Source organism: Ursus arctos, unplaced genomic scaffold, assembly GCF_023065955.2.
Source record: "Ursus arctos isolate Adak ecotype North America unplaced genomic scaffold, UrsArc2.0 scaffold_3, whole genome shotgun sequence".
In the NCBI taxonomy this organism is placed as follows: Eukaryota; Metazoa; Chordata; class Mammalia; order Carnivora; family Ursidae; genus Ursus; species Ursus arctos.
This window is the reverse complement of record NW_026622985.1, coordinates 19,531,234-19,543,323: the sequence shown is the minus strand read 5'-3', so window position 1 is coordinate 19,543,323 and position 12,090 is coordinate 19,531,234. Positions and strand designations below refer to the sequence as shown.

The 12,090-nt window shown below is 37.2% G+C and overlaps 1 protein-coding gene across 1 annotated transcript in view; it reads right to left on the bottom strand.

Moving 5' to 3' along the window:
- RELN (reelin) overlaps window positions 1-12,090 on the bottom strand; it is a 476,703-nt gene that overhangs the window by 105,101 nt on the left and 359,512 nt on the right. Inside the window, exons 25-27 of the mRNA XM_026503988.4 lie at window positions 8,615-8,820; window positions 4,660-4,831; window positions 3,942-4,142 (exon numbers count right to left, since the gene is read on the bottom strand). Coding sequence (XP_026359773.3) covers window positions 3,942-4,142; window positions 4,660-4,831; window positions 8,615-8,820 — 579 coding nt within the window. The remainder of the gene's footprint in view (window positions 1-3,941; window positions 4,143-4,659; window positions 4,832-8,614; window positions 8,821-12,090) is intronic.

Genomic DNA, 12,090 nt, shown 5'->3' with positions numbered 1-12,090 from the left:
ATTTAATTATATGCCATCTTATACCAATGACCTATTCATATCTTATTTCATTTGCTGGTGGGAGCCACCATAGAATTTCATTGTATAAGACTATAGATAAGAACAGTCAAAATTTATTGAAAAATATCACTGAAGTAAGCACTCAAAGGAACATGATCATGACCACAGAAAAAAGGATGAAGGGAAGGTAGGGCTGGAGGCAAATAATATTGGCCCAGAGCTCAAGAGGTCAACGAGTTCATCCTTGTGACTACTGGTAGCTTGATCTGGTCTTCCAAAAGAAGATTCTATATTTTCCTTATTCCCATACTCACAGCTAGAAAGCATCTCTCAGAAGGATTTATAATTGGGCTTGTAGAAATTTTATTGTGATACTATGTGTTTATCCAAGTTTATATAGTTCAATGTCAACAATATAAGCAAAGACTTGACAATCTCCAGTGTGTGATTAAACCATTCAAACACAAATTCCTTTTATTATGCATAAGTAAGCATAGCTTTTGGTTGGTGTGTGGTGACAGTAATTACAATAGGCACACATAGTTAGCTTTTCATTGCAGACCTCTTATGACTGCCGTTGTTTCTAAGGTAGGCAATTCTCGGGAACCTTCAGTTCTCGACAAGTCTGTGCCTTTTTTAACTGACCATTTAGCCTGCCCCTTAACTGTCGATGTTTTCTAGTCTTCAATTCTGGGCTTTCTTATCTTTTTAGTCTGTACATGCTCCCAAATCTCATTCACAACCATCATTTCAAATCCCTTCTGAATATCTGTAACTCCCATATCGGGCTCCTCTCCGGCTCTCTGGAATGTCCATAACTGATTTCTACGCATTTCCCCTTCAGCAGTCCCCAGGCACCCCTCGTTCCACAGGTCCAAGTCTGCTCTCATGATCTACCACCCTCATACAAATCCTACTCTGACTCTATCTCCAATTTCAGTGACCGGAGCCAGAAATGTGGGAGTCATTCTCAACTCCCTTCTATCATCCAACAGGTCACCAGAACCTGTTGACTATGCCCCTTTAACATCTCTCAGATCCATCTCCTTATTTTTGTAATCCCATGCAATGCCTTATCTGGCCTCCTCAATTTCTTCCTTTGATGATTGCTCTAGCATCCTTTCTTTCCTCAGAATATATTCCACAATCTCAGCACCTCCCTCTGCCTCCTCCACTTGCACACAATCCTCATTGTCTTTTACCTGGATCAATGCAATAGCTCTGCCCTTGCTTCTGTCACTGTACTCTCAACACGGTCACCAGATTCTTTAAAAGCCTAAGTCACAGTACATCACTCTTCTGCTAGCCATTTTACTTCTACAGCCCAAGTCTGACCTCCTTTCTGCTACCCGTCTTCCCATTCTCTCTCTCTGTGCTCTACTCACAATGGCGTCCTTGTGATTTTCTGAACTTTTCCAAGCACACTCCCAATTCAAAGCCTTTGTACTTTTTGTTCTCTGTGGCTGGAATGAGCTTTCTCAGATAGCTGCATGACTCACCCTTTTAACTTTGATAGGTCTCAGCTTAAAAGTCATTTTATTAGTGAGGGAACCTGACAACTCTTTATAAAATAATAACTACCCTGCACCACCCTAGTCCACATTCTCTATTCCTATTTATTTTCATAGCCTACAACAGAGCCTGGTGCACAGTAGAGGCTTTACAAATATTTGTTGAATAAATGAATAAATGTACTTGTTGATTACAGTGTCTCTTGTTAAGTTAACACCCATACTGCTGCCGAATGATCTTCCTAAACAGGTCTGATTCTTGCATTTAATAGATTAAAAATCTTCCATGACTCATTGCTCTTGGATTAATGTCCAAGTGGCTTAGCGTATCATATCAAGCCAATTAGGATCAACTTTCTCTCTTACCTCTGTGGCACATACCCCAAGCTCCTGAAAGTTTCCAAATTATCTATTCTCATTTGCATTTCATGTGTTTTCATATATTTGCACATTCTGTTCGCTCTAACTGGAATTCTTCCCCCTCCATTATTCTTTTTTTTTTTTTTAATGATTTTTTATTGTATTATGTTAGTCACCATACAGTACATCCCCGGTTTCTGATGTAAGGCTCGATGATTCATTAGTTGTGTATAACACCCAGTGCACCATGCAATACGTGCCCTCCTTACTACCCATCACCGGTCTATCCCATTCCCCCACCCCCCTCCCCTCTGAAGTCCTCAGTTTGTTTCTCATAGTCCATAGTCTCTCATGTTTCATTCCCCCTTCTGATTACCCCCCCTTTCTTTATCCCTTTCTTCCCCTACCGATCATCCTAGTTCTTATGTTCCATAGATGAGAGAAATCATATGATAGTTGTCTTTCTCTGCTTGACTTATTTCACTTAGCATTATCTCCTCCAGTGCTGTCCATGTTGTAGCAAATGTTGAGAACTCGTTCTTTCTGATAGCTGAGTAATATTCCATTGTATATATGGACCACAACTTCTTAACCCTCCATTATTCATCTGGCTAAATCTGTATTTCTGGAGACTTTCCACTTCACTTTATCCATCCATCCATCCATCCATCCATCCATCCATCCAACTAACAGATGTTTTTGAGCACCTGCCAGGCACCATGCCAGGTACTCTCACAACATCCAGAGCCTATTTCTACTACAATACTCCTGTGATAATGACTGTTCCTTTTTCTGGCTCACTTGCTAGTTTCTGAGCTCCTTGAGGGCTAGGACCATATTTTTCATGTCTATATTCCTAGCAACTAGTGTTTGACAAATGGCACACAGTTGCACCAGCACTATGTACAAATGACACCAAGTTCTTGTCACAGATTCCAAATATACATTAATCAATTTCCAAGTGACCCATAATACATATCTACTATCAACTAATGGCCACAATCAAAAGTTTTCTGCTGGTATGATTTGAGAGTTGAGATTTTTCTTAGGCAGGTGCATTCTTACTGGTTAACTACTTGGAACATTTAATAATGTTTTCTTGATTTAGATTTTTTTAAACACCAGAATGCCATCTTCCAGATTTTAACACCTACACTACCATGATTTTGTGGCTAATTAAATCGAGAAGGTGTCAGGTGAGAAACAGCATAGTATTCCAGCCAACGTATTTGTTATTGCTGTTATTCTGTTACCATTTTAAGGCAGTACCAACAAATTAATACCAGTCATATACTGCTATTAATGGTTTTTTCATTGTAGTTTAGCGTCAAACTCTAAACAGAAGGATAACATCTCACTAATCATTTTATTTATGACTAACTTCCTTGTTTACAGACCTGTGGAAATTATATTTGAAGAGCTGCCTATAAACATCTGATCTCTTTAGTAATTCCATTTGTAAATTATTTAGCATCTCCATCCTGCCGTTATGTAAAGACCATGTAGTTGTTCTACCTCATTAAAACTGCATTACTTTCGACCCCAGAATTCACCAATGGGATTTTATCATAAACAAAATGAAATTTTGATTAGGCTTCTGAAAAAGAGAGCTTGTCAAAGTAAATGCTTGCTATACACATTGACATGTTATCACAGTGCTGAAAATCAGCAAGCTTTTAAGAGAACAATGATAATTAAGGTACGAATTTACTGAATCAAAGGAAGGGCAATTGTTTGAAAATCCTGTGGTACAAACACAAACTAACTCATAAGCCCAAAAAGCACTCATAAACTGAAAAAGAGATTTTCTCTCTTACCATTCAGAAGCATGGGATTCATTAAGTCACAATCAGATTGAAAATCTAAAAGTCAGTTTTCAAACTAACCAGCTTGTCCTTGTGGGTAGAGCTAACTCGAGAGCTTTACCATTCTAAGATTGTCAAAGCTCTGTTGATCTGAGTCCCTCCCACAAGAGAGTTCGAAAAATTTGTGTCCTTTCGATTTCACTTATGAATCTGGCAGATGTTCTGTTTTTTGACCTGCCCTGGGAAGAAATCTGTGCATAAATACCTTGAACTGTAGCACATATCCAGGTTTCAAAGTCAAATCTCGAGTTACTGCAAATCGATCCCCATCTGATTTTCCAAATACCATGGCTGATGGTGTGGCAGAGCAGAAAGTTTCGTTTTTAGCCATTCCTTCATTAGCCAACATCAACCACACACTCATTTGATTAATCGGGTAATCAAAAGCTGGCTTCTCATAAAAGTTCTAAGAGAAACAATAGAGACAACACAGAAAGGCTTTGAAAACGAGAAAAGAATTTTCAGTTCATGATATGCAGGGCCACGTGCCATCTGTATTTCTAGGAAATACAGCAGAACCTCTAAATTATTACTTTTTTACTGCCACAAACCTTTTATCTTGATGATTTAACAACCATAAATATTTTGCCACTGTGTATTTAATTTTATAAACACAGTACTAATTGTATTTGATGTCTTGGCCAGACTTCCTAGTCTTTATATACATACATTGTATATATTATAATTTATTGAATTATAAATTATTATATAAATATAAATAATCTGTGAACTAGTAGCACAGAGAGATAATAGAACAGTTAAGTGCAAACCAGAAAAGTAAGTACAAATACTGAAAACTTAGATAACTTATAAAACTTATGTTCAAGGGTAAAGCACTAAATCTTTGGGGGAAGTGAGAACCTCTTTAATCTCATTTGCTTTTACAATCCCATCCTCTTGGAGCTCAGACATAAGAAAGATACCTGAGGTAAAGTTGGGTTCACAATTGGGATGACCTGCTTTTGCTTCTCTGACAGGATGATGATGTCATCCACCGCCCACTGGTCGTAGCCCTCCCCCGAGAACACAGGCTGCCACCAGCGAAATCTGGTGCAAGGGGTCTTAGCAGCAGCTGGGAGCTCCAGGTAGACAAATCTGTATAAAAGCAAATCATTTATGGCTGAGAAAGGAAAAGCTGTGTTCTTCTTAGCAGCTGTTAAAATAAGAGTAGCTACAAGAGAAAGTTCAGTTTTGTTTGATCTCTTGATATTTTTGAAAAGTTTTTAAGTTTTTTTTTAAAGATTTTATTTATTTGAGAGAGAGAATAAGAGAGAGAGAGAGAGAGAGGAGTGGGGAGAGAGAAGCAGACTCCCGGCTGAGCAGGGAAGCTGATGTGGGGCTCAATCCCAGGACCCTGAGATCATGACCTGAGCCAAAGGCAGACGCTTAACCAACTGAGCCACCCAGGTGCCCCCCAAAGTTTCCAAGTTTAGACAGATCAAGAGGGTTAAAATTGCAAGTGCCTTTAGTCCTGGTCATGTTTATTCCATTTGGAATTGTATCTTTTGGAGGCAAATATTTCTACTAAATTTGATTTACTGAACAGTCTTTTGATTACCATGAAAATGGTATCACAGTTTCAAGAAATACCTCGAAAAAACCTGTTTTCTTTGTATATTACATTAAAATAGCATTAAAATTTTTTCCAAAGCAGTTCTTACTGTGTGTTAATATGAATTAAAAATGAAATAAAAAATCACCCATAATCTCCTGCACGGGGTTGACCTCTGTTAACATTTTGATGTATATCACGAAAGCATGTAATCTTTACATAGGTGAGATATATGTAAAATTTGGTATCCAATGGTTTAAAATTTCATATTATATCATACGCACATTCTTATGTCAGTATCATTACTTCTTAACATCATTTTACTATTTTCATGACACGGACATACTATTGTTTATTTTACTTTTCCCTGTTCTAAATAATTCTGTGATGAAAATCTTTATGCATAAAGCTTTACGTACACCTCAGTTTATTTCTTTAGGGATGATTCCTAGAAATGGAATTACCAGGTTGAATAAACTAGTCATGTTTAAGGCTCTTGCTTTTTCCAAACTTTCTCCTGGTGGAGTCCTACAGTTTGCAGAAAGACACCAGAGCACCTGTCTTGCTACTCCCGTGTGGCGCGAGCACCAGTGCTATCATTAAAGTATGACCACCAGACTGTTGAAAAATCATATCTCTTTTATTGCAACAGAGGTTGGCTATTATTTATATTTTATTAAACCTCTAGGCTTCCTCTTGTGTAACACTGACTCATTTCTTTTACCCATTTCTTAAATTGGGATCTTCGTGGCGTGCTTGCTAGTCTCTCTACGCTCTTCATACAGGAACATCAGCCCTCTGTTTCTCATATTAGTGGCAAATATTTTTTCAGGGTTTTTTCTTCCACTGTTTTCTGTTTTCTTTGACAGAGACGTGTTACATGCGTACATAGGTTTATGTCTGTAGGTAGTATATTTCTATGCGAGTAGCACTTTTCTCTGTTAATTCTTCCATTGAATTTGTGTTTAGGAAGTTTAAATCTCTTTCTAAGATCTGATACTCACTTCAATGTTTAGATCTTTAACCAGTCTTTAATCGTTTTTGATGGCGTCGGGTAATGATCTAAACAGCTAATTCTCCCCAAGAGCCTACCCATTTTTCCTAACACTGCTTGATTGAATAACCATTTCTTTTGCATTGATAGTTGATGTGTCTTGTCTTAATATACAAGTTTGTACATACATATATCTGAGTTAATTTCTAGGTCATCCATTTGGCTTCATTGTTTGTTCTGTCTATCCATGCACCATTTAAATTATTTAGGTTTTCCGGTGTGTTTTAATATCATGTAGGGCATTCCTCTATTTTTTTTTGCAAGTTTATGTTTCTAGTTATAAAGTTCCCCAAAACATACCACTAAGATTTTCATTGGAATGGCATGAAACATAAATTAAGAGATATCTTCATATCACAATATTTAGTTTTCCTATCCAGAGACATTGTATTATTTTCCACTTATTTGTTTTCTTTTATATCTCTGAGGGAAGTTTTGAAGTTTCATAGTACTTTTTTACAGAGATGCTCAGTACTGTTGGTTAAAGTTATTCCTTATATTTATGTATTTGCCACCATGAGCGGGATCTTTTTCTGATATCTCCCAACTCAAAATTTCCCAACCATTTTAGTGTCATAGAACTCTTTAAGAATGTGGTGAAATATTCTGGCCCTAAAGAAAAACTCCCCTTAATAAAAACTGAATATTTCTGAAATTTGAAAAAGCTACCAAATTCTTGTGTGTCTGTATAGTAATCTAGCCACTTTGCTGAATGTTGAAGAATTTCCAAATTGACAATGATGACGTTTGGAAAAAAGAACTTGAATTATTCTAAATTGTTGTTTAAACTAGTTTGGCACCATTATCAATACCTCTTGTCCTGTACTGGGGGAAATCTCATCAGGTTCTGTCTCCCACACACCGTTCCTGACATTCTCCCTGGATGTTATGTCTTTCGTTTTACCCAGTTACCTCCCTTCTGGTTTCTGCTTCTCTCTGTGTCTCTTAGAAGAAAAGCTTTTGGTTGGTCTGTCTGCGTGTCTACTTGTGTTATATTACGGAAAGTTATGTCACCTTTAAATGACTCAATGTTTTAAAACAACAAACTTAGGAACCTTCAAGCTACAAAACAGCTATATGTTATACAGTGTGTTCAAATATATTTAATTTGTGAGAATTGGATCTATATTGTCTTCGATAATATTTTTATCCAATAAAACAAGGTTGAGTTGTAAAATGCAAAACAGGATGTTAAAACTTGAAACGGTTGATGGTCAACCTATAAAGAAAGATTCTGTTTTTATGTTAAAGTGCAAATACTGAGATTATAAAACGGAATATTCTACAAATGATAACCTTGAATAGATTTTAATGACACATATAAAATATAAAGTATAAATGTAGAATTTCAAAATACTCCATAATTGTAAAATAACAAAATTTAAATACAGAAAAATATATTGATCGCCTGGTATAGGTATTAGTATTAAACATGAGTCATTTTCCCAAACTCCTTAACTGTCATTGTCTAAGACATTTTATTACATACATTCCTCAACCATGAAAATAAAGACAGGGATGGACCAGTAAAAAATTTTAGAAAAATCTGAGCCCCACAGATGTTGTCTAGGATTAGCTCTGGTACCATATGGATACTTTGAATAAAATTATCTTGCTGTTAAATCTAATCAATGAACATATATATTTATATAAGTGTATGTTTATATTCTATATATAATTTTATTTTATACATATTTTATATAAATTTATATTTTACATATATTTAATTTTATAATAATTTTATTATATATAAATAACTATGCATATATATATATATATAAAATATATGGGGTGTGTGTATTTTAAAAACCTGGGAATGGGAAAAGTGAGCCATAGGAAAACTGTTCAATTGTCTTACTTTTCCTCTAGTTACAATTTTTCTTAAGTTCTTTAAGAATTCAGCCATGACATTTAGTTTTATTTTTGTTATTTTCTTCAATTAGCCAACATATAGTGACTTAAGAGAACCTTACATTTTTACGATATTCATTTAAATAGAGTTTCTTTATGATACTTTGAAACAATTGGAGAAAAATAAAATTTATCATTTTGTGAATATAAAAATTAAAAAAAAAAAAGAATTCAGCCATGAAAACAAGTACTTTTTGTCCAGAAATAAATGAAATGAAATTTTTATATGCTGGGCTAGCCTATCAGATACTTATGAGTTTGTCTACTTTTGCAAGAATTAGCGACATATTGGAAACAGTGCAACAAAAATGTACTCTCTACCCTTCCTGGAAACCACCAGAAGGCCATCAGGGGCAGTTACCTGGGTTTGCTGAAGTCGGAGAAGTACATCTCTGCCAGCAGGTGCCACTGGATGCCCCCGTTGTTGCTGTACTGGAGGAGGACGCCCTCCTCCCTGCTGTCCGGCTTGTTGCACGCGGCACTCTCTCCGCCAATCTGGATGTAGAACTGGACAAAGTCCACCCAAGAGGTATCCAGATCCCAGCTCACCAGCTGTCTTTTCCCAGCCTTTCCAAAAGATGGAAGAGTCACAGATTCAATCATCTGGGAGCTCTTTGGCATTTTGCTGTTTTAGTTTCAAGATCATACAAACATCCTAGCACCACCTGGAGATGATTTTGTCCCCATTTAACATTGAGAGGCACAAGTCATGCCATTTAATTCTTTGCTCTCATTACGGTAACTGTTCCTGACTACGTTTGATTAGTCTCTGCATCACTGACTCCCAGACTTGGTTATGAGACCCTTGGGAACTGCTAATTATAGAAAGAGTATTCAAAAGTCTTTAAAAATAAGGCAAAATTAATTTTAATTAAAACACTCCCTCTATTTGCTTTGTAAATCTCCTCCAGGCGGAGTAATGGGGAAGAGAGACCATTCACTTTGAAATCAGTTGGAGTTGGGTTGGAATTTTAGCCCATTATTCATGCTGTTCACTAGCTATGTGACCTTTCTGAGCTTTTATTTTCCTCAAAGGTACAATATGGGTAATAATACCTTCCTTATAGGGTGCTGTGACAATTAGATGAATACATGTTGCATATAATTTGCCAAGCACATGGCATGTCTTGTTGAAGAAACATCCTCTCCAGAGATTGCCCTGACCCCCCTCCTCCCTGGGAATTAAAGTGAAACTGGCAAAAATAGAAACTGACAAAAAGAAAGAGTATCCAAGTCTCTGAGGCTCCTAGTCTCTGTCTCTTTCTGGGAAACAGAGAGGTTGGGAGGGATCATTTCAGTAAGTTTTTGTGACTGTGAAATGGTCTCCTTGTGTTTTAAAAATGTGAAAATTTTCCTCGAATCCAGCAACTTGCTTCCTTTGCTCCGTGTGTCCCCTACATGTCACAGTCCTGTTGTGAGTAAATGGGTTCATGCTAATGGAACAGAAAAAAGGGTTTGCTCATGAGATTCTTCCACCCAAACAGATACTGCCAAAGCTAATCCACAGACTGCACCAAACTGGTCTTGGAGAGCCCCCAAGGAGTTCAATTAAAAGTCAGGGAGAAAAATTGAGATAGGATACATAGTATAGAGAAAAACACCCACACACTTATAATTTAAACCCTACTCTAATCCACTAAGTTAATTAAGAAAGGGTTTCAGTTATTAGAAATCACAGGGGAAATACTTGGGGGTAATTAAAACAGTACACTGTTACTGATAAATCTAAAGCCAATTAAGAGATTCTCAAATAACCGAGGGGGCCAGTGAAGTGAGAACCGAAGTTAATCCTGAGACAGGAACTTACTCTTTGGAATTCTCAATTTTAAGTAAGTATTTGAGAAAAGCTTACAAGTAATATGCATTTTCAATGTGCTATGTGCACTTTTTTCTTTTTGTTGACTTGAAATATTGTAAGGGAGAAACACCTCAGAGGTTATTATAATCTGGCCTAGAATTCTCATGCCTCAGGATCATTACAGGAAGAATCATTTTCAGAAGAAAACCTATAGAACCTAGCTAGTTAATTCCAATCCAGCAAGCTTCTGTGAAAAATTTGGCACGTGGAAATGAGCCAAAAGGATAAAGATGTAAGGTGAGGAGAATTATAAAAATCCAATTATCACAATTAGCTGGTTGGAATGATTGGTCTATTGTGAAAATCACAGAGCGGTGTTGTTTTTCCAGGAGAGTACGGTGTTGGTCGACAAAGGTTCTGAAAGTGTTTTGTGGGGTTTTTGTAAGGGGTGGAAAATATCATACAAATGCTTAGTTTGGCACTGAAGATGTTTTTTCCCAGAGAATAGCACAAATCGTTTTCTTTTGTTCAGTGAACTGAAATGTTGAACATTGTTTTAAGGGAAGATAAAAAAGAAAAAGGAAATGGTTCATGGCAAACTTTTTGTCAGAGTTTAGAATCTGATGTAACATGTGCTAGTTTCTCTATTCTACTATGATCAATGTATTTACATGTGTGTGTCTAGACATATACACACGTGTAACGTGCACACGCATATGTATTGGAGTCATAGGTTATGGATCTCCTGGAATGTGAAAAATACTCTATTTCCCCCCAACATTTTAGGTCAAAATGGCTCACTGCTTTAAGGGTTTAGATAAAATAAAACATATTTAAAGGTAATGCCTTCAGAATCTAGAGACTTAATAACACAACCTCTAAAACATTTCATAAAACTTTACCCTTTTGCTTCCTATTAAAATCTTCTGTAATCAAAGTGCTACTAGAAAAATAATTCTACTATGTTTATTTGAAAATAACCATTTCTTTAGAACCTCTTGTTTTCCATTTTTCTTTCATTTGTTCATTCATTCCTTTCTTCAGTAGTAATTATTGGGCGCCAGTCACACCAGGCACAATACCACAAACTTGAAAGGAGAGTTCACAAGTATGTATAGTGACGATAATGACAATTAGAGCTGCAGATCAAATTCTATTCCTTGTCGAGTCCCATTTGGTCATACGATCATCTGTCAATTCTCCAATCTATTCCGTCTCAAATGTACTTACTGATTTGTAAATGCCTACCATGTGGCATGTTTTTTCTGAGCTGAACATCTTATCTAGAGTTCAGCTCAGTCAGTAGGACTCAGCATCTTGCTGGGTCCTATGGGAATAAAAATAAAAATATGATCTATATATGTACAGAACACCAATGAGGGAGGAATTCAAAGAACGGAGAGATCAGTGTAGTTTGCCATAGTCCCACAAAGCTCCACGGAGCAGCAGGATTTGAGCCAGATGCTACAAGGTTTACAGGGATACAGAGATGGTGGAAGGCATCAGGGTAGGCAGTGGAGATTAAGCGAAGACAGGGAAATTGGCAAAACCTGGGATGTGGAGGAGAGATTTCTGTGTGGAGCAGAGCTCTAACTTTTCAAAAAACAAAATAAGTTGTATAGTTGGGGCAGCAGTACTGGAGAGCATCCCGAATGTCTGTGATAGAAGTGGGACAGGACAGAAGCACGTTCTAGGTTTAGGGTGCTTTGCAAAAGCTGGTGGCTGTGCAGAGTTGTTCCTTTGGGTCACTGCCCCTGCTGGTGGGGGCTGCCAAACCCTATATACCAACTCTCTGCTGAAGGAGTGGGCACATGACTCTGGCTATGCCACTCAGAATACACCATTCCCCAGCACACTGTGATTGGCCAATTAGAAACCTTTCCCAGATTTTTCTACGGAGCTGCTCAGGAAGCCCTGTGGCCTCGGTACCACTCTCATAATGACAGCTGACCTGAACATAGAGGAGAGAGTTCTGTGGGTGACTGAGTTTCTGGTTCCAGAGATCTCTGAGGCCAGTTTCATCTAAGCCCTCCCTTGTG